The sequence below is a fragment of the Dama dama genome, chromosome 8 (genome assembly GCF_033118175.1).
Source record: "Dama dama isolate Ldn47 chromosome 8, ASM3311817v1, whole genome shotgun sequence".
Classification (NCBI taxonomy): domain Eukaryota; kingdom Metazoa; phylum Chordata; class Mammalia; order Artiodactyla; family Cervidae; genus Dama; species Dama dama.
In genome coordinates this window covers 6,014,416-6,037,517 of record NC_083688.1, presented here as the reverse complement: position 1 = coordinate 6,037,517, position 23,102 = coordinate 6,014,416, and the positions used below count along the sequence as shown (strand labels likewise).

Below are 23,102 nucleotides of genomic sequence, written 5' to 3'. Positions count from 1 at the left end.
TAGTATCTGCACACACCACCATTCATGAAGCGCTGTTCAACGCCTCCCTCCAAGAAGCTGAACCACGGCTATAGATCTGGAAATTCTGGCTGCAGAGGGCCTCCCAGTCAGCTCCAGGCCCCTGCCCAGACCAGCCTGCCCTCCCAGCAGCCAGGCTCAAGGCTGCAGCCGGTACCAATGCCACGCGCTTGCAGGGGGCACCCATCCCGCCGCGGCCCTTACCTCGGCAGACCGTGCCATTCTCCACCGCCTCGAAGCCCGCCTTGCACATGCAGCGCCCAATGGGCACCAGCCACTCGCCGTCCCCATTGCAGTAGAGCTTGATGGGCACGTCCACCTCCTCCGCGTTGGCGATGCAGCTGCCCCGGGCGGCCACCAGCGACGTGCTCTCCGCCCCCGACAGCGTCTCCTGGAAGATGGCGCCGTTCTGGATGATGCGGGGGCACTTGCGGTAGAAGACACGCACGGCAATGAGGGACATGCAGCCGCCGTAGTCCTGGAAGGCCAGGTAGAAGCCGCTGCGGGACACGGGCCCGAAACTCCGCACCTCGGTGTTGATCTTCATGACCCGGCCCCCCAGGTCCACCTGGGAGAAGCTCTCGTCGGCGGCAATGGTGTCCACCTTCACCCACGGGTTCTCCATCCAGGTGGGGAAGGTCTTGGTGGCCGAGTCGAAGTCAGCCTCGTAATAATAGAGGTTGAAGGTCTCCTTGCAGGAGCCGGGCACGCTGGGGATGCTACTGCAGTCACGCACGGAGAACTTCATCTCCACGTGGATGCGATGGGCGCCCCGGCGCCGGATGAACTTGGTCCGTAGCCAGTTGTTCTGGCTTGACTCAAACACATTGCACACCTGGTACGTGCGGATCGTGTTCATGTTCTCATCGTAGCCGCTCACCTCTTCCCACTGCGGGTGAAACGCCAGTCAGGTGGGGCAGGTAGGGGCTGAGCCCCAGGGAGCACCCTAAGCAGTGGGGGCACAGACTCTTCCTTAGGGAATCCTCCAGCTGAGAAGGCGGTGGGCAGGACACCTACCGTCATGGGCCTCCTCCTCTCACCAGGGGCAGGCACAGACTCTACCTAAGGGATCTTCCAGTTTGATGATGCAGACACGATACCTACCATCAGAGAAACCCCAAATTGAGCGGGAGACTTGGCTCTGGCCCTGAGGAATTCCCCGCTCTCTGCACACGCCCTGCTCTTGGTGGTATTCCCCTAATCCACACAGGAGATGTGACCCTTACCCCCAGGGATAACTAATCTGATAAAGAAGTCACGCCCCCGCCGCCCTCCACCCACCGTGCCTGGGAAGCTCCCCATGGAACGGAAACCAGGGAGAGGCTCACCGGGTCTGGAAGCACACGAAGGATGTGCTCCAGGAGCGCCCAGTCTGATGGAGGAGACAGGGCTGCCGTCTGCCTGGGTCTCCCTGTCTGACCGGGTAGACACAGCCCTTGCCCTTGGGGACCCTCAGTCCAATGGACGATGAGCCCTCACCCCCATGACAGAAACACGAGGCCTTTCCCCACAAGAGTAGCTAATACGGAGACTGGAAGGAGACCTCCCCGCCTTCCTGCCTGGGGTCAGTGCACCTCACCAGGCCCCGGCCTGGGCGCTCACCCACCCAGCTGTGAGCTCCCCACTCCCACTGCTGCAGGGGGCTTTGCAGGGCCGCGGAAAGCTGGGAACGGAACGGCACAGACCGTGGTCCAGGCACAGACCGTGGTCCACGCACAGACGCTCAAGAGCCAGGCTCACTTGCAGCCTGAGCCTTTGCTCACCCTTTCACGCCCCCTCGGGCACCTCTCATTCTCTATCCAGCCTTCCGGAACCTCCTGTAGTGGAGTCTCCCTCCGGCTGCCGTGTCCAGGTTCACCAATTCTCCCTTGGGCTTTGCGGACAACCTGCCTGAAGGAGTGCCAGGCACGCCCAACCCCTCTTGGTCTGGTCTCCCCCAGGGGGGTCCGAGGGCGCGCTGGGATCAGCTCCCCGATCCCTCCTTCTCCTGTGCCCCTCTTTGGTGCTGGGCTGGCTTCACCTGGGGCAGGCCCAAAAAAGGGCCCCCAAAACAGGGTGAACCCACGCTGTAATAGGATCTCATTTCTCTGTCATGATTTTCACATGTGGGAAGCATGGTTATCCCCATTTTACAGATCAGTAAGTAGAGACCAGAGAAGTGCAGTCACACACTGGCACTTGACCCCAGGCCACACAGACCCAGACTCAGACCCATACCCAAGCTTGTCCACCCTACCTCGAAACACGAGGACCCAGCAGTGGGCTTTGTCCCAGCTCTGTTAACTTGACGTGTGACCTTAGGCAAGTCACTGGCCCCCTCTGGGCCTCTATTTCCCCAACTGCCAGAAGCGACTGTCGGGGGGAGGGTGAGCGGTCGGAGAGGTGTCACCCTCGCGTGGGTGCTCTTTGTCTTTCTGCCTCCCTCAGATTCTCCGGGCCCAGCCTGCATGGGGCGGGGCGGTGGCTGTGGATGCTGTGAAGGGCGGGTGTGTGTGAGCAAGGCTGAGCGGCCCAGCCACTGCTTCAATGGTGGCTCTGAAGCTCCCTATGTTGCATTTAATTTTTTTTTTTTTTTTGGTGGCACCATGTGACAAAGTCAGCCCCTTGTTACAATCACTGCTCTTCTTCAGAACTTAATTAGAGCACTTAATTAGAGCACTCTGCCTTTCTCCCCTCTCTCTAATTAACATGCGGAGGCCCTGCAGCCTAAACACCCCAAATAATTGCGTCCGGGGGCCCTGCAGCCCAGCCTGGCCTCATTACTGGCAGGGTGGGGCTGTGGGCCCAGCCGCCTTCGCAGATGGAAAATTGGTGACAAGAAAGAGCCACAGAAAGAGGCCTGACCCTGGGGCCCTGCCTATTGAGAACACAGGCCTGAGGCGGGTAGCGGAGGACGCAGTTCCTTGGGGTAGCAGCTGAGTCCCCATGGAGGAGCTGGGATGGGGGGAGGGGCAGGGGTGGGCTGGGGGAGCCCCGAGCCCCCGCCGGAGACCAGGAGGGCGAGGAGGGAGCGATATCAGAAAGGATGCCGATGAGGATGACAGCGGCGACAGTTCCCATAGCCACTTGTCACTGGGAGCCCACTCTGCGTCAGGCATGCTATGCTGGATACTTTGCAGAAAAACCTCACAACAGTTCTACGAGGAAGACATGATCACCGCCATTTGATAGACGAGGAAACTAAAGCTCAGACAGGTTAAGGAACTGGCCCCCAAATCACACAGCTGGTAAGTAGCGGAATTGGAATGGCTTCCCTGGTGGCTCAGGCGGTTAAAGCAAGGTGGGAGACCCGGGTTCCATCCCCGGGTCGGGAAGATCCCCTGGAGAAGGAAACGGCAACCCACTCCAGTACTCTTGCCTGGAGAATCCCATGGACAGAGGAGCCTGGTGGGCTACAGTCCATGGGGTTGCAGAGAGTCAGACACGACTAAGCGACTTCTCTTCCTTTCTTCAGGGGTCTCACTCCACAGACTATAGGTAACTGCTGGGCTGGTTGTTGTGAGAAGAAAGAGGGATCTCAAACTGCGCCGGATTTTTTTGGTGGGGGTGGCGTGGGGCGGGTATGTGGGATCTTAGGTCCTGGACCAGGGACCGAACCTGTGTCCTGTGCGGTGGGAGCACAGTCTTAACCACTGGACCACCAGGGAAGCCCCTGGGCCTGAGTGTGTTCCTGGGAAGCTCATAGCCTACGTGGGCTCAGACCACCGGACCCAAGTGTGATGGTAGGAGCTCTGGAAGGTGGAATCTAGTGTGGTGGGGACCCAGAGGTCTCGGTCACAGCCTCGGTTACAAACCTGAGCCCTCATTACTTACCAGCTGTAGGGTCCCCAGCAGGTGGCTATAGCTCTCTGAGCTTCAGTTTCCTCATCTGTAAAATGGAGGTGATTCCTTTCCATAGGACTGGAGATGATGTGTGTAAAGGTGCTTTGATACAGTATGGCACCCAGTGCATGCTCAGGAACTGACAATTCACTTTCCCTGCCCGTAAAACAGGGGTTGTGAGTACCCACTTCTCAGCCTCACTCTTAGAATTCTATAGGACAAGAGCTAAAAGCATCCAGCCTGTTGTCACGGTAACTGGTACTCTATCAATGGTAGGGGACCAGTAGGGTGGGGCAATGAGAGCCCAGGTCCTGGGATCTGAAGGAGTGGACGGGGCTTGAATGGGGTAGGGTAAGGCATTCAGGCTCTGCAGCAGAACCAGAGGCATCCTGCAGACTAGGCCGGGTTTGAGGACCACCGACTTACCCCCGACGGAGGATGCACAATCCAGCCCAGCTCCGCCGTCGCCGTGGTTGAGTCCATCAGCGTTTCTGTGGAGAGAGCAGAGTCACTGCTGAGCTGTCTGTGAAGTAAGGTCAATCACCAAGAACCTCCCTCTTGAGGGCCGTCTGTACAGAGCAGCCGCCTATTTCCCTTACTCCAAACAATCACTGGGTCTGACCCTGTAGACTACCCTCCCTTCAGGTCCTGCCTCTCACTCCATGATCCCTCCCACTCCCACACTCCAGCCAATCATCTGAGTCTCTTCTTCTAGACTCCACCCCTTAAATCCAACTCCAGCCCTTAAACACCTGGTCATGCCCCACCCTCTCAGCCAACCACATCCCTCCAACCTAGATATTACCACCCCTGCTTTGCTCCTTTACTGGGGAAGGGTCTTAACCTGGGGTCTCCTGGATGGGCTTCAGAGAGTCCTCAAGAAATTTCAAATTTTCCTTCAAAATGAGGGTCCTATTTACTTTTCCGCATGCATCAAATTCTCACCAACTGGAACGCTGGCCTTACAGAGGCCACCCTTGGGCCCCAGCCAAGCTGCCTCAGTCATCCCCATTTTGCCATCTGCCCCACGCCTCCCATCAGGGATACCTTTCCCCTTTCTCCAGGAAGTGGGAGTTTTCCATCGTGTCCTCATCCCTGGGCCCCCTCCCCCAGGCTCAGCCAACTCTGTCCCAAGGACAGGGCCCTGGGGATGGAGGGGTGGTAGGGGTGAACACCGTGTCCATGGGGCCAGCCCATCACCTGCCCTCTGGGGGTTCAGAAAACTCAGATCAGCTTCTGAACCAGCTGAGCCCTACTTGGTTCCCGTTATTCTAGCTGGAGGGGAGGAACCGTATAGTCAGTGACAAAGGAGACCCACAGGGCCAGAAAGATCTCCATTCACTCCCAGATCGGGCTCAGCACCCCTCCCCTTTCCCCTGTTTCCTGCCACAGGGGATTCAAAATGCTTTTTGAACTGAACTGTGATGCAGTGAGTAGATTTAAATTGCTCAGGCATTCAATCCACAAATACATCCTGATACATTATGTACCCAAGCACTGTACCGGCTACCCTGAGGGTGACTAGCAAAGCCCTTCTAAGGGAGCAGTTCACAGCCTGGTGGCGGAGATGGGGTGTGAATACAAAGAGTTGTCAGAGGGCAGGTGGATAGACCTAGGGGATCACAGCTGGAACTTCCACCCCTCCCCCCGCCAGGTGAGCGAGAGTGAGTGAGAGGCAATGCTTGCTGTGAAGCTCCCATCCTGTGCCCAGCACAGACATCACTAATCAATGCCCACACTCTGCGACCACGCAGGGCTTCTCACCGCAGTGCTCCAGGAAACCACCACCCACCACCTGAGATCCTATCTCTGGTCTAGTCCAACAGTCCCATTTTGGAAATAGGGCAACTGAGGCACAGAGAGGGGAAGAGGCTTCCTAAAGATCACCCAGGAGTTGGTGGCAGAGTGGGAGGTGAGGGTCTCCTGCCTCCCACCCTGTAAACTTCTAGACACTTCATTTGATGGCCTGGGTGGAATGAACTAGGGCAAGGAGAGTGGGGGCAGGGGGAAGCGTCCAGGTCGCTGTCAAGGTCGAAATGGGAGGAACAAGGTCTTGAACCAGGCAGGGGCGGTACGGATGGGAGGGTGGGAAAGAAGCAAGCGTTGAGCCAGAGGTGACCTCAGGCAGACCCATGGGCTGACAAGAGAGGATGCGGCAGTGTCCCCATGACCGCCTGTGGCTCGTGTTTGCGGTCACTGTGTCCCTCTGCACTGGGGGCTGGAGAGGCGGGGGGAGGAGGGTGCCAGGGACGGTGGAGTCCAGTGCCAAGGGCGTCCTTTTGATGGCAAATTGGAGGGAAGTTCTATTGTGCTGCTTTGGAGCTGAAAAAAGGGTTCCTTTTCACACTCCGAATGCTACAGATTTTTCTTCCTGGAGAGAACAAGGGCTGAACTTTTAACCTGTTTTCTCTCATCGGCCTCAGCCAGAGACGCGCCAAGCCGGGCTCTCTGCCTGGGCCCGAGGAACAGCTGCTGGGAGCTGCGCGCAACAAGGGAGAGGGGAGACTGTGCTTGGGACCAGAGAGGGGTCGGGGCGGGGGCGGGGGGAGGCAAACCCGCCAAGCAGGTGGCCCCACCCCTTGGCTGGATTCTTGGGCTGACCCAGGGGCCAAGCGCTAGAGGATTCCACAGCCCAGAGGAGGGACTGTGAATGGACGTCCTCCACGCCCAGGTGGAAACTCGGGCCCAGGGAAGTGCGAAGGACTGGCCAAAAGTCACACGCTAAAAGCTGGTCTTCAAACTCTGGGCTCCCAGGAAGCTCAGGTTTGGGGGTCACACTGTTCTTCTCTGCCTCCCACCACAATTGGAACCAGCAAGCGGAGGATCTCAGAGGACAGGAAGTCAATGGCTGCTTGACTGGAAGGGGCTAAGAGGAGGGGCCAGCCTGCAGGTCCGCTGGGGAGGACGCAGAAGGCGGCCCCTACGCTCCTTTCTCGCCAAGCCGGTCCTGGGCTCTGCCTGGAAGGCTGTCTCTGGGAAGGCTGTTACCCGTTAGAGTCACAGCAGGAGGGAACCCCAGGGTGCTTTCCCCACAACTTCCCCTTGGCCTTTTGCCTTTCTGCATCCACATCTCCCTCCACTCTCTGCAAAAAAGGCAGGTAAGCAGAGCAGATGGACTGGGATTGGGAGGTCAGACTTCAATTCCAATACCTTTTCTGCCACCTTGAACTTTCAACCTTTCTAAGCTTCAGTCTCCTCATCTAGACAAAGGCCATAATTCCTTGTGGAGGTGAACAGGAGAGCTAAGTGAGCCGGGAGGGTTCTGAGCTTGCAGCCCAGCCCAAGCAGATCATCAGTAAGTGGCAGCTATTCTCTTTTCAGATCCAGCATGGTGCGTTTTGGCTGACCCTGTGCTGGCGTACACACATCGTTTCCTTTGGGCTCGTCAGGTGGCCCCTGCAAGTGAAGGCGAGTCCAAGCAGCTCCCCCCACACCCCAGACCACGCCTGCCAACATCTGATGGACATCAGCCTCTTGTTCGAGGGCTGAGGCCTCCAGGGAGCCCCTCCTGGTCCGTCTGATGCCGCTTTCCTGGAATGCCCTGGTTTCCTCTTTGCTCCTCTTAACCATGCACTGAAGTTCAAGCTCAGTTTCCCTGAGAACCTGGGTGGGTTCAGAAAGCCATGCCCTATTTCCATCACTAGCACTTTCCTCCTCCCCATAACACCCCAGACCTTGCCCCTCTGTTCTCAAAAATCTACAGAGGGAGAGAACTCATGTTCACTGAGACCAGAGATCCTGTCTATTAGGAGCCAGAAACCCTCACCAACATTCTCACAGTGATGCCAAGAGATAACCGATACTGTCCCATTTCACATATGGGAAAACTGAGGTCTACAAAGGCTTAGGGACTTGCCCAAGGTCTCATAACTATTCCGTTTACAAGCTGTGTTCCAGCTACACAGACTGTTTGGTACTCTCTCTTGCACACTATTTCTCCTGATCTCTTCCCCTTCCACCCCATCTGTAATTTACTTACCCCAAGACCCAGCAGAAGGCTTTGCACTTAGTAGGTCTTCAGTCAAAGGCTGAATTCCCCTTCCCTCCCCTAAAACTGTAGGGCTTGAACATGCTAACGTTCTGCTCCTTCAGGACAAATCCATGACTTTGGCTGTTTCCACCTACAGCCTGTACTATTATATAATTACAAAATTTCTTCCGACTCTTTTTTTTTTTCCCTTAAGTGCATTTTAAAGAGGAAAAAGTTATCATTATTACAAATGGGAAACCAATATCGCTGGCCATAAAAGGAAGGAAAACAAACATAAGACAATTACCATTAAAAAAGTTTGTCTGCAACCTACCTAATATCATCTCACTCCCCACACTTCGGGGACCACTAGACTCCACCAAGCTGCCTCTCAGTTGCTTGAAATGTGCTCCCCACTCCACCCCCCCCACTCCCCCCCACTGTGACAATGACAATCCCACGTGCAGGGGAAGCCACTTTCACCGTACACAGATAATTAATCACCACATGACACAACAAAACCCTAACAGGAATGTGCGTGAGGTTTGGTATGTGATGGCAGCTGGGTACAGCAGGAGAGGAAGAAAACAAACCATCCAGCGGCGGCTTCCTGGAGGAAGTGACACAGATAAAGGGCGTGAAGGATGAGTTAGGAGAGAGTCATGAGAGGCTAAGTGGGAAAGCGTGCCAGGCTGAGCTGGGGAGTGGGAGCAGGGGCTGCCCAGTAAAGGTCAGTGACTGTCCGAGGCCCCCTTGCTGGACCACACCTATCTGCCCACATCTTTCCCAGCCCCTCCTGGTACCACCCACCCCTGCCCTGCCTAATACTGCCCTTTCACTCGCCTCTGGGCCCTCCCAACCTTCCAGTTAGCCCTGGAAATGCCCAGATCCCAACCCCTGGATGTTTGAAATGACTGTTTAAAAAAAAAAAAAAATCCCAGTGGAAAGATGGGGAAACTGAGAGTACGTGGACAAGATTTTCAGCACCCAGCCACCAGCCTGGAGTGCCTTACTTGATGGGTAAAACAGGGTCTGGACCCTGGGAGTGGCTCTGGCCCTCACCCCGCTGCTCCCACACCCCGCCCCCCGCTTCCTGGAGACCGCACACAAGAAAGCAATCAGGAGGCCCCGATCGCACAGGCTGGGGAGGCCCGAAGACCCCTCCGGCTATGTGTGAATGAGAAGTGCACATTTCAGGAATATTTGCGCTAAAAAGGAGACACGCTGAAGTCGTTAGCGTTGGGCTGACGGGAGAGTGGCTGTGCGGGGCCCTGTTTTCAGGCTGGAGCAGGGTGGGGGGGTGTCACCCTCTGCTCCCCGACCCAGCCCCCGGTCAGCTCCATCTGACCCCTTCTTGGATCAGACTTCTCTAGGGCCACAGACGCCGTCTGCACAAGTGACAGTAGGTGAGAGTTCCAAAGACTCGAGGAGAAGCATTTATTAAGTGCCTACTGTGTGCGAGGCATGGAGTTGGGTGCTCTACGCATGGCCTCAGGCCTCTGGCAACCTGTGGGGTACATGAGCCCCACTTTACAGATGTGGAAACTGACATCAGAGAGGCGAAGCAGCCTGCACAAGCCTTCAGAGGCAGGGCTGGGATTTGAACCATCATCTGTCTCATTCTTCATCTGTGTTATTTTCAGGAGGCTGTAGCTATAGCCTTAAAACACACACACACACTCACACACTATGCTCTTTTTGTTTACGGGCCGGTGTAAGGACAGGAGGGGAAAGAAAGGAGAGGGCAGCAGGGGGCTGGTGCACAGACAGTCCAGGCTAGAACCTGGGCTCTAGCACTCTTCAGGGAGTGACTGTAGGCAAGCCTGTGCTCCTCTCTGGACCTCAGTTTCCCCATCTGTATAATGGGTCATGTGAGAATTAAGTGACATCACATAGGTGAGTCCTGTTGATCTGCAGTCTCCAAGGCAGTCCATGGGGTCGCAAAGGGCTGGACACGACTGAGTGACTGAACTGAACTGAAGGCCCTCACTCTGGGAGAGCTCTGTGTCTGCCTCCGTCACTGCTGTGACTTTAGCACTGAGAAATGATTCTGGTACGCAGTAGATGCATTTGATTTACACACAGGTGAGATTTCTAAAGCCCATGTCTGGTCATGTCTTAACTGAACTGAATGCCCTTCAGAACTCCCACTGCCAGCGAGGTCAAGTCCTAGCTCCTCAACAACCCGTTCAAGGCCCCTGTCAGCCAGGCCAGCTTAATTACCTTCCAGCCGTGACCAGCCATCCTGAGTTCCCTTCTGCGTGCAGAAGGCCCTATGTTTCCTTGGGCCTTGGTGACTTGAATGTTCCCATTTTTTCTGCTTGAAATGTCCTTCCAGCTTTGGAGCCTGGCTAACTTCTCTTCCAAAGCTTAACTCAAGGGAGCTTGAGTTTCTGGCAGCTGTGCCTGAATTCTCCCGGTCTGAGAAAGATCTACTTGCCTCTACCTCTTGCGTGTCAGGCCCTGTGCTGAACACTGGGGATGTAAAGACAGATTAATAAGTCCTTCCCTCAAGGAGCTTCCCGACTAGTGCCCAAGATGCAAACTCTCTACAGAGAGAGGCAGAGTGAAACAGCTGAGATGGGCTGCGAACCAGGAAACCCAGAGGAAGAAAGGATTAGCCTTGACCGGGGAATTAGCAAAGGCGTCTCAGAAGAGGTGGCATTTGGGCTGGGAGGAGAGGGGAAGGGCATGCCATATAAAGGGCATAGCAGGATCAAAGGCTCAGAGGTGTGAAACTTGAGTCTGGGCAACAGTAAAACCTGAGGGTCTCGGTGGTGGGCTCTGGGCTAAAGGTTTAGCATTCATTATCTCATTTCATCATAACTGTTTATAAAGTAAGTACTTTACTGAACCTCTCTTTACAGATGCGAAAGCTGAAGTTAGGAGAGATTGTTCGAGGTTTGCATGGCCAGGCAGTGTTGGAGCTCTGTCTGCCTCTTGCCAAAGCCCGTGTTCTTCGCCAGTGCATTGGGCTGGCATGTGTGTCTGTCCCATGGGGAGGGAGCAAGATGCTTTGTGGATGAAATCTGTCACCTCAGGATGGGGCAGACCTTAGGGCCTCAAGTGTGGGGCTAAGGAGTTTGGATCTTGTCTTGAAGATCCAAAATGGGGCAATGGGGAGCTATAGAGGTTTCCTGAGGAGGGTAGTGATATGGTCTATCTTAAGAACATCGACATGAGAACACGATCTGTTCTGAAGATGGACAGATATCTTGCAGGTTATTCCCTGGGGTCTTTACTCCAGATTGGTCAGCAGCCCTCAGCCCAGGTAACCAAACAGCCTGGCACGTGACCCGAGCTGCAGATGCCACTCCAAACCTGTCCCAGCAGCTCCAGCTGCTCCCTGCTGGGGCTAACTGGGCTAAGGTGACTTGAACACAGGCCTATCTACCTCACCATGGCCTGGTCAGATGCTAGCCACAGCGTGGAGGCCAGACCCGGGCTAGCGATTGCTGGGGGTTGAAGCAGTCTTCCTATGGTCCGTGTTAGGATTCCAAGAGGAGGCAATAGTCAGGATCAGGAGATAAAGTTCAAGGCCACGGATAAGCTGGGTGATTTGGAAAAGTTCACTGTACCTCTCTGAGCCTTAGTCTCTACATCTATAAAATGGGGATCATAATATTCTCATTTTATGTATCTCCCAGGGCTGCTGAGAGGATCCAAGGAGGCACTGGGTGCAAAGGGTCTTTATCACATGCACAGGATGGGCCCTATGAAAGCAACAGCGAAAATCACTGACCCTCGTGGAGGACGCAGTACAGGCTTCACTGACATCGTCTCACTGACGCTTCAGAGCAAGTGATGGCGAAGCCAAAGCTCGGGGAGCTGAAGGACTCCCCAGAGGCCACGTGGCCGCTAAGAGGCAAGGCCAGATGGGACGTGTTTGGTCTGAGCCCAGAAGGCACCAGGTCACGCTGATTCGCAAACGGGAGGGGAAAAAAATCAGAGCATTCAGGTACCATGCTCTTGGTGCCAGGCCTCGAGCCGTCACTCCACACATCCTGCAAGGCTGGCACTGTTCCCCTCATCGCACAGATGAGGAACCTGAGTTCAGAAAGGCTCAGAGACCTGCCCAAAGTCACACAACCCCACAGCAGCAACACTGGATTTGAACTATCAGCCCCGGGTTTCCTGTGGCCTCCCTCTCCTCTGAAAACCAGGCGAGAAGCATCAGCTGAGGGCATCTTGGGGTCACTGGTCCAAAGCAACCAAGTCGAAGGCGGCGATGCCAGCAAGGCAGCCCTGGGCCAGCTGTGGGCAGGCTGTGGATCTTACAGGCTGCAACGTGCCAAGAGGCAGCGTGATGTTTTTCCAGCGCGGCCCCCCACCCCCGCTCCGCCCTCAGGCTCACGGAAAGAGGACTCAGCTAATGTAAAATCCTTCTGCCCGCCGGCTCTCCCAGAACATACCCTTTCTTGTCCTCCTGCCATCAGAGGCCCTCCTCTGCCTCGGTTGCCTGCCTGGAGCCTGTTCTTGTTTTCTCAGGCCCTGGGCGGAGGAGTCCCCGCGACGCCGGGCTCCTCCGTTCCGTCCCCCTGCCTGCCCGCCACTGGCCTGGGCATCCGCCAGCGCCGGCCGCCCGGCTGAAACCCAATCCTCCGGGCCAGCCGGGGTGCTCACTAACAGCGGGCCGCATTGTGCGGCTGGGGCTTCGGGAGAGTTTGGATTCGCTGCTTGGGGACCCACTTAACCTCCGCAAAGGACAGGATGATGGATGGGGGTCTGGGAAGGGGTTGCTGGGGGTGGGGTGGGCGGTAAATGAACACCAGGGCTGCTGGGGAAGGGGAAGAAGGGAGGCAGGGATGGGAACAGCCCCGCACGCATAAGAGCCCTGTCAGTCTTCCTGACAACCCGGAGGGATGCCTGGTACTCTTACTGGATCCATTTTATAACAGAAGAAAAATGAAGATCTGAGAGGTGAGGCGACTCGGCCCAAGTCACACAGCAATCAGCAACTGAACTCAAGTCTATCGCCCTTGACTCTCCCGACAACACCAGGCTGCCTCTCACAGCCAGCATTCGTCCAGTGTTTTTGAATTTTTAAAGCCTTTTTACTTAAATAAACCCACAGGCCCTTCCCACCTATTCAGCAGTTAATGAAAATATTGCGGTGGCGCTGACATGTTTGAGGCGGATAACCGACAAGGCCCTTCTGTATGGCACAGGGGACCCTGCTCAATGTTGTGTGGTAGCCTGGATGGGACGGGAGTTTGGGGGAGCATGGACACATGAATAGGTATGGCTGGTTCCCTTTGCGGTCCACCTGAAACTTTCACATCATCGGCTATAGGCCAATATAAAGTAAAAAGATTAAAAATATATACATAGTGATGGCAACTGGCATTACTGAGCACCTACTATGTGCCAGGTCTGTGCTGAGCACGTTTTGGCTTTATCCGGTGAGACCCTGACAGTGGTTGATTAGTTGGGAACATTAGTCACAACCTTCCCCCCCCTCCCTTTTTGGCTACACCATGAGGCATGCAGGATCTTAGTTCCTTGACCGGGGATCAAACCTGTGTCCCCTGAAGTGGAAGCACGGACTCTTAACCACTGGTCCACCCGGGAAGTTCCCATGATAACCATTTTAAAGAAGAGGAAGCACACTTAGGAAGGCATTGACTTCTGGGACCCGTCTCGGGCTGGATTAAGGGAAGCAGGAGCTCAGGCACCCCAGGTGTTTACAGTCAGCACCCCATCTGAGTGGTTGTTAAACATTTTTTCATCTCCCTTCAGCCCCCTGCACAGGGCTCCCACTCCGCAGTTCGGCACTCAGGGCGTTCCTTCTCCCTGCAACGTTCCTCGTCCTGTTGACCTGCCCAGGACGCTCATACGCATCCTTCAAGCTCCACATCAAGGGATCTGCCTGGTGGGTCAGTGGTTGAGAATCCACTTAGCAATACAAGGGGCGCAGTTTCGATCCCTGCTCGGAGAAGTAAGATCTCACATGTTGCTGAGCAACTAGCTCATGTGCTGCAACTACTGACGCCTGAGCATCACAAAAGACCCCACACGACGCGACGAAGATCCACACGCTGCAGCTAAGACCCAACGCGGCTATGTCACCCCCTCCTGGAAGCCTTTCTCGAGGATCCCGGCACTGGGGCTTCCACAGCCCTGTGCGTACCTCTCATTGTCACCCTTGTAACCCTGCCCTGAGACTTTTACTCATCGGCCCAACTGGGTTGTGAGCACCTTGTGGGCAGGACTAGGCCTGGATCACTGTGATAGCCCTCAGCGTCTGTTAAAGCCATCAAACCCGCACTTTGGCCCGACCTCCAGCCGACGTCAAATGCCCTTCCCCACCTACACTACCTGGGTGCCCGGACTTTCCCTCCAAGAAAGGGCGGTTACTGTTATCAAAATGGATCCATATACTATGTAATTCAGGCTTCCCTGAATTATACAGTATATGGAGTTCCTAGGGGGTACCCTGGAGAAGGAAATGGCAACCTGCTCCAGTACTCTTGCCTGGAAAATTCCATGAACAGAGGAGCCTGGTAGGCTACAGTCCATGGGATCGCAAAGAGTCGGACAGGACTGAGTGACTTCACTTTCACCAGTGGTAAAGAATCGGCCTGCCAATGCAGGAGACATAAGAAACAAGGGTTCGACCCCTGGATTGGGAAGATTCTCTGGAGAAGGAAATGGCAACCCACTCCAGTATTCTTGCCTGGAGAATCTCACGGACAGAGGAGCCTGGCAGGCTACGGTCCATAGCATCACAGAGAGTTGGACATGAGTGAAGCGACTTAGCACACACTATATAATTCAAAGCACTTACTTAGTCCCACTTCTGTGCTATCACTCCTTTGATGCTCACAACACCCTATCAGGTAGAATTACTATTGTCCCCATTTACCCATCCACCCATCATCCATCCATCCACCCTCTCACTTATCCCATCCATCTGTCTACCATTCCACTCACCCTTATGACCCACCACCTATTCATCCACTCACCCACATATCAAGCTTCCCACTTCAGTATCCAATCATCAGGCATACATTGTCCCCATTAAACCAACTTTTTCTTTCAATTCTTCCTCCTTTTCTTCCCATAGATGGGGGGAAATGAGCTTCAGAGAGGTTAAACCACCTGCCCAACATCACACAGCTAACAAGCAGCAGACCCAGGGGCTGAACCAGGGACACTTTTATAACCACTCCGCTCTGTGGCCTCCCACTTTCTCACTTCATTTCAAACTATCTCGTTGCATGCAGGTTTAGTATTGCAAGTCACCTCAAATCCTTTTGGATGTGTGCAGAGTGTAAATTACAAATCAATAAGACACAGGCCAGTGTAAGTCCAAGCTGGGGTCTGTCAGGTTGGAGTCAATTAGGAAGCCTGCTGCAAGACCTGCTGGGACTAGATCTATTTGCCTAATTGGCACCGGTTTCTTCCACTGAAGGACAATTAACTCAAATCCCAGAATCCAGAACACCCCTCTGCTTCTGGGCAAGATGTCAGGCATTTAGTCACATGGAATTCTCCTGCTCACTCATTCACCCATTGACCCCACACACCCACTCATCCATCTCTTTCCAACCACCCAGTCCTCATAATTATCCATAAAATATCCTGCCATCTACCCACCCACTCACTCACCTCCCTACTCACCTATTTGCATGCCGATCTATTCACTTATTCATCCCCCCTAACCCTAACCCTTTGGCTGCATCCTGAGTTCTGCCCTGTTGCCTCTGAATCTGATTCCCCTCTGGCTCTAGACAGCCTATTTCACTGGGGTCCCCTTTGGTCTTCCCTCATCCTATCATGCATGGATATGGCTGAGGCCTCTCCCACCCTCAAAGAGGAGCCAATGAATGAGGACTTGAGCCCAGAGGCAGCCTCATCGCCAACCGTGACCCCCTGTTGCACAGTCTGGAAGGAGGTGGTGGTGGTTTCGTCGCTAAGTCATGTCCGACTGTTGCGACCCCATGGCCCGTAGCCTGCTAGGCTCCTCTGTCCATGGGATTCTCTAGGCAAGAATACTGGAGTGGGCTGCCATTTCCTTCTCTAGGGGATCTTCCTGACTCAAGGATTGAACCCTGGTCCCCTGCATTGCAGGCAGATTCTTTACCGACTGAGCCACCAGGGAAGCCCAGTCTGGAAGGAGAGCCACAGCGTAAAGACAAAATCGCTGAGTAGAGGGGAGATCCCAATTCTGCCTGGGGAGTCGATGGAGATGTCTCAAATGTGGGACATCCGGCCTGAACCCCAAGGTACTGAGTGGGAGGCAAGCCAGCCTGGAAGGAAAGAAAGGGAGAACTGAGAGCAGGATAAGTGGGGTGTTCCAGGCAGGAGGAACAATCTGGGCAAGGGCCAGGACGAGAGGATAAGTACAGCTCCTGCAGGGAGCGGCTCGAGGAAAGAGGAAGTCTTGGGAGAAAGAGAACGATGGACACCACAAAGAGCCTTGAATGTTAGGCCGGTCGGCCCAGGCCAGCCCGAGGGCAGAAGGGAACCGTCGTCGTAGGCGCGCGGCCTGCTTCAGTTATCACTGCATTCTCTGGTGTGACTGATCCGCTTTATAGGCGTGGACATCGCAGCCGAGGGATCAGAGAGGTGCAGAGGGCTGCCCAGGTGGCGCAGTTAAGCTGGTTGGAGCAGAGCAAAGATTCCACTCCCGGAGTGATGGCCCCAAAGCCCCCACTCATTCTGAAAGCAGCTTCTGTCTCAAGAAGAGCTGTTTTTACAGAAAGTCTGCATCCCCCTCAGTGCTAATACCCGCCTCCAGCTCTGCCTCTGTGGCCCTCCTGGTTCTGCCGTGCAGCGACAGAACCCCTGAGGCACCATCTCTGCTCAGCGAGACTCCGCCTGTTCCCTCCATCGCCCTGGGCCCACTTGCCAAGCGCATCTGGCATCTTGGGCAGTTAAGCAGATGCAGCTCTGCTGGGGTGTTTTCTCCTGTGCCCATATACCCCATCACCATCCCCATGACTGGAGCCTCCACGTGCTCATCACCCTCATCACACTGTTCATTCCCCACCATCCCCAGCACCCTGAGGGGTGACCTCTGACAGACAGCCGGGCGGGCCCAAGAGCTTTCCACTAATGGGGCTCGTGACATGACGGCATGGAAGGTTCTTGACAGTGGACAGGCCTGATAAGGGATAGGACTTGAAATAAGGTGGAGAAGACATGGAGGAAGAGGCTCTTTGAGTCAGGAAAGAGGTTATTCAGGAGGTGAGGGAACAGACCCCTACCACCAGCATCTCCGTCACCATGGAGACCATTTACTGAGCACCTATGATATGCTAGGCACTAAACTATGCAAGGGACATCCAGGAGCACATCTGAGCCTCCCCAAATCCTTCAAGGGGCATACAGTGTCTCCATTTTACAGATTAGTAAACGGAGGCTCAGTGAGGAGAAGTCTGGAGAAGGAAACGGCAACCCACTCCAGTATTCTGGCCTGGAGGATCCCATGGACAGAGGAGCCTGGGGCTATAGTCCATGGGGTCCCAAAAAGTTGGACACGGCTGAGCACACACACACACACACGCACACACAAGAGGACAAGTTAGTGGGCCCAACTGGCCCTGCAAGTTGGTGGGGAAGGCAGAGTTTGTTTTCTGGGCTGCGTGACCCCAACTCCTTCCACAATCTGGAGAAGGCTTTCAGGAGTCCAGAGTCTCAGGTGAGGACTGAAGCAGGCGGTGGGGTTGGGAAGGAGTTGGGATTGGGGTAGGGGGGCTTCCATGGCAGCATGGAAGCAGGGCGCAGGCATGGTCTGATCTGGAGGTGGGAGGTTGTCCCCAGGGAGGGGCAGGGGACAAGGCTACAGACTTGAGCTCTTCCCACCACAGGCTGGGGTCCTTTGCAGCCTGAGGATCTTCAGAAGGAGGGCACTGCCAGCTCCAGGAGGTGGGCTGTGACAGTCACGTCAACTGCAGGGGGCTTTTCTGGGTTTCCAGTGTGGGGGAGGGTACCAGGGACAGCAGAGGAGACTTCTCGTCTGTGCAAGAGAACATTCCATGAAGTCACGGAAGGCTTCCAACAGGGCATCAGCCACAGTCCTGGGAGGGCAGATAACCTGTGGTTTTACAGGCCTCCAGGTGCCGACGGGCTAGACAGAGGCTTCTTCCATCTCCTGTCCTGGGGGGACGATCCAGACTGGCCTGACCTGGAAGGCCTTCTGTGGGCTGCCCTGGCCTCTGATGCTGACGGCACCTCCCTCCACCCCAGGCCAGTCTGCTAACTATCAGAGTCCACACCTTCTTCACAAGCCTTTGCTCTTGGTTATACCCCTGTCTGCAACACCTTCTCTGAAAAGACAGGGCCATGGCAGGCAGGCAGAGCCGCAGAAGCGAAACCCAGGGCAGGAAAGAAGAGTTCCGACAACATTCTACACCTCCTTGCGGCTCCTGCCCAAGCCTCTTCCCCTACCCAGGATGCTCACCTTCCTCACCTGGAAAAGTCCTCTTTACCCTCAAAGACTTAGCTCAGGGGTCTCTTTTTCTAAGAAGCCTTCCCTGACCCACACCTCTCCACTTTCCCATCTTGGGTTAGACGTCCCTTTTCTGAGCAACAATTCTCCAGAGTGTATCTGATGCCCTGTCCTAGCCTGGTGTTTGGATGGAGGCAGGGAGTCCCGCCCTGCTGGCTGCTGGGTGGAAGTGATGGCCCCTGGTGTCCACGGTGACCAGGACGTCACAGCTCTCCCCAGGCATAAGCAGGGACCACGTCAGATGATGAGCAGGTGGTCTGTGCTGAGACCACAAGCATGACAGGCTGGCCCTGCCTCAGAACTGAGCCAAGGAGCAGCCTCCTCAAGTGGCTGGGCTGTGCCAGTCAGCTGGGGCACCTAGGAGCCAGAGAAGACCACAGGACCACTGGCCATGGGCAGGCCATCTCCTTGCCCTGACTGATCAGCCCTTAGCTCCCCAGGCCCACACTGGGGCTCCTCCTCCCGAGGAATTCCACTGTAGTGTAGCTGCAGCCACAGCCTGGGTTGGCCCCATGGAGCTGCGGATGCTGGGAGCAGGCTTGAGAATTCCTGCTCTAATTAGGAAATTGGACCTGGAACCTCAAGCATCTTGCCACACTGGGATAGGATGCTTCTCTGACGGGGTTAAGGTGTGTGGTGGGTGGTCCTGTGCCCTCACGATGATAGCTTCCCTTCCCCGCTGGCCCTGTCTCTCTCCTCCCCAGACCCATTCCAGGTCTGCAGCCTCGATGACCTCATCCAGAGAATGGGAGCACGAAGCAAGGCTTACACGCAGGTAGGGATGCAAAGCTCTTGGCACAGGCCTGGCACAGTCAGCTTAGCCCAGGAGAGGTTAGTACCACAACTTGTATCACCCTTCATGACCCAGAGGCCAAAGGGACTGAGGAGAGCCCCCAGAGAAGGGAGGGCTGGGGGGATAGGATGGGCAGCTGTATTTAAGCTGGGAAAATTAATAACCCTACGCCTGACCTCCAGCTGGGCACCTCCGACTGCCCATGCCAGGCCCTATGCTAGTCCATTTTCACGGGTGATGCTATTTGGCCCCCATTTCACAGGTGAGGAAACTGAGGCTCCGAGAAGGGCGGTGACTTGCCTGGAGTCACCAGCGAGTTAATGGCAGCACTGGGATCCTCAGCGTCATCGTCGAGGGCTTCCTGCTGCCTCCCGTGGAAGGCAGGAAGTCCCCCGTGCTGGGCTTGGCAGGGAGCGCTCACTTGGCCTTATTTAAAGTTGCAATTATCTGTCCCATTTCCCGCTGGTTACAACTGAGCTCTCCGGGGATGCAGGAAGACCCTGACGGAGCAAGCTGGGAACAGGGAGTTTTCAGGGGATCCTCCCTGAGCCTGGAACTTAATGAGCACGGAGGACACGTGTCTCCTCCTTCCCAAGCCTCCCTCCCCTCTGCCCCTGCCCGAGGAGCTGTCCAGGCCAGAGTGTGTGGGGGGTGTTGCTGAGAGGGGCTGCCCCTCCGGTGGGCAGGGGCTGCAAAAGGATCACACCATGGGCCGGGGCATAAAAATGGAGCCCAATGTAGAGATGGGAAGACTGAGGCACCCTGGGGATTGGTCCAATATCCCACGGCAAGGCAGCAGTGTTTGGGGTCTTCAGACCTAGAGAAGGGCCGCCATAAGCTCATTGAGAGGGAGAATGATGGAACCGGGGAAGGGACCCAATAGAGAGTAACCGTGCTCACAGGGGTGGATCTGGGGTTTTCAGTGGGCTGGTGCCTCCTGAAGGCCTTGTCGGGGACAGAAGGCAACAGGCGAAAAGTCCCAGAAAAGAAGATCTGGGAGCCGGCTGTTCACCGGCCTCTCCGCAGTGTGGGCAGAACTGGTGTCCAGATTGTCTGGCTCCCAGTACCCCACCTCCCACCCAGACACAGAATTACTCAGGCATAGGGCACCTACTCTGCTTTCCCACGCACAGTCCTCAACGCCCCTGCCCACCTCCTCCGCTCTGATTTTAGCACATTCGCTCACGGAGCACCTACAGCCACAGTCCCTGCCGGGGAAACCAGAGACTGACCAGGCTGACACCGAGCAAGCAGTTCCTGCAGCCACCACCACCGGAGCGGGGTGCAGACGCTGGGCGGCAGGATGAGCTGGGCGGGACAGTGGGAGCCTGAGGGGTGCGGGGCGGGGGGGCTGGTGGTGGAGCCCAGGTGGGGTTGGGACCAAATGCCAGGGAAGCAGCATAGGTGTATCCTGGGGAGCAGAGAGCACAGACTCAGCAGTTACATCTTGATTTGAACCCCATTTCCTGACCCTGGGACCTCAAGGGGGGGACACTCCCCAGGTCCATGAGCTGGGGAATGGGAAGTCACATTAGCACCTGCCTTGCAGTGGTGGTGATGGTTAATGAGGGCATGCCCAGAGCGCCAAGCGCTCTGCCCAGGGCCTGGGCTTGGCAAAAGAGAGTACTCAGTACAATACTGACTGTCCTTATAACTTAAATTCCTACACAAATTGGGCACCAAGCAGTCACTAGATAGGCTTCCCTGATGACTCAGATGGTAAAGAATCTGTCTGTAATGCAGGAGGCCTGGGTTCGATCCCTGGGTCAGGAAGATCCCCTGGAGAAGGGAATGACAACCCACCCCAGTATTCTTGCCTGGAGAATTCCATGGCCAGAGGAGCCTGGCAGGCTACGGTCCACAGGGTTGCAAAGAGTTGGACACGGCTGAGCGACTAACACATTCAGTCACTTAATAAATGGAGGGTATGATGCTATTATTATCAACATTAGCCAGGCCCCTCTGGTCAAGGTTAAGGTAGATGGCAGTTTTTCCGCCCATGGTAGACAGACCAATGGCCCTCGAATATGTCCACATCCTAATCCCTAGAACCTGTGAATGTTACATAGCAAAACACACTCTGCAAATGAGATTAAACTAAGGATTTTTGAGATGGGGAGATCATCCTGGATTATCCAAGTGGGCCCAATGTAATCACGAGGATCCTTTTAAGGAGCAGGAGGGTCAGAGTAAGAGAAGAGATGCGAGGATGGGAGCAGAGGTTGCAGCGATGCCCTCTGAAGACAGAGGGAGGGGCTCCAAGCCACAGAATGAAGTCAGCTAGGGGAAGTTGGAAAAGGCAAGGAAACACCTTCCCTCCTAGAGAGAGAGAGGGCACCGGCCCCAGCACACTAATTTCAGCCAGTGACATCCATTTCAGACTTCTGACCCCCAGGACTGTAAGAAAACAATATATTTGTGCTGTTTTAAGCCATGAAGTTTGTGGTTATTTGTTACAAGAGCAAACAGAAACTGATACACCCTCCTTAACAGAGAAAAAGTGATCACTCCCTGCACCCCAGCAATTACTCCACCCTCAAGCACGCCTTGCGTGTATGTATGTGTGTGTGTGTTAGGGCTTCCCCCATGGCTCAGATGGTAAAGAATCTGCCTGCAATGCAGGAGACCCGGGTTTGATCCCTGGGTTGGGAAGATCCCCTGAAGAAGGGAAAGGCTACCCACTCCAGTATTCGTGCCTGGAGAATCCCCATGGACAGAGGAGCCTGACAGGCTATAGTCCATGGGGTCACAGAATCAGACACGACTGAACGACTAACACACACACCCTCAAGAATGCCACATGCTCACTCCCTGCCACTGAGAAGAAGCCCCTGTGATGAGAGAGGGGAGTGTTGGGGGTTTCGGGGGGTTCAGGGCTGTGGTCGATGAGACCCCTCTCCTCTGGCATTTCCAGTTCTGCTGACCCATGAGCTGGGAGAGGCTTGGGACTCAGGCAGGGAAGGTGCTGGTCCCATGTAACTGGGTACCCATGGGCCCAGCAACAGGCTCTGTTCTGGATGGATGAGAGACCAGCTGGGGGTGGGCTACTCTTGGGGCCACCATCTAGCTAGTGCTTACCATGTGCCAGGCACTGCCCAGGATCCAGTCTTCCCAAAGCAGGGGGACGATTATCAGCCCCATTTTGCAGATGAAAAAACCGAGGCTCAGAGCAAGTTGCCCAAAGCTTGCAGCATGGTGTGGTCTGGCTTCGGCTTACACAGGCCCAGCACAGGCCGCTCCAGCCCCCGCTCACTGCTCTGTCTACCCCCAGGCCACGCAAATCTGACCGCCATGGTGGGCAGCGGGCCTCTGCTGCAGGCCAGGCTGGGGGACCTGGGGTGACCCCCTGCTCCCCGACCCTCTGGGCCTTGGGGGTGAAGATCCAGCCCCCTTGTCTGCCTCACAGAGGTCTGCACAGTAGCCGAGGTTACAGGTGCCCTGGAGAGGGCTGGACCTCTCCGAGGAGGAAGAGCCACTCTGGGAATCACTGAATCAGTGCTCCTGGGCCGAGGCCAGGCTTCCTCGAGGTGAGCAGCTGCAGCCAGTGCACAACAAGCCCTCTGACATCCGCATGGCCTCTCTCAGGCTTCCGACAGCTTGCCATCACACCCCATTTCCCAGGAAACAGTGGCCATTCATGGAGACCCCTCCATACGGAGATAAGAGCTTGCTGGTCTTGCATGCATCCCCTGGAGGACACGCCTAAATCAGCCTCATCTCCAACTAGTAACTGGGGTTCCGGAGCCCAGGCACAGGCCACCCTCTGAGCCTGCTGAGACCCTCACTGAGCAGAGGAGGAGAGGAGCCCTTAGAGGTTCCAGGTTTTTGCTCAAGGTGGTTCCTGGTTTTAGCTTAAGGTGGTTCCTGGTTTTTGCTTAAGGTGGTTCCTGGGTTTTGCTCAAGGCCTGACAAGTCAGTGCAGGGGTAGCAGGGGTCAGGGTGAACCCAGGTCTCCAGGCCCCAGTGTCCACCCTCCTCTTAGCCACATGGGGTCCCTTGATGCGACCTCCTTGGGAGGCAGAGGCCTTGGCCCCCAGCTGATG

At 55.5% G+C, this 23,102-nt stretch overlaps 1 protein-coding gene across 3 annotated transcripts in view; it reads right to left on the bottom strand.

The window, feature by feature from the left end:
- The window catches only part of EPHB2 (EPH receptor B2), a 213,165-nt gene that overhangs the window by 133,574 nt on the left and 56,489 nt on the right, over positions 1 to 23,102 (bottom strand). For all 3 annotated transcript variants that reach the window (XM_061148144.1, XM_061148142.1, XM_061148143.1), the window contains exons 2-3: positions 4,267 to 4,331; positions 223 to 907 (exon numbers count right to left, since the gene is read on the bottom strand). In XM_061148144.1, coding sequence (XP_061004127.1) covers positions 223 to 907; positions 4,267 to 4,323 — 742 coding nt within the window. In that variant the 5' untranslated portion in view covers positions 4,324 to 4,331. The remainder of the gene's footprint in view (positions 1 to 222; positions 908 to 4,266; positions 4,332 to 23,102) is intronic.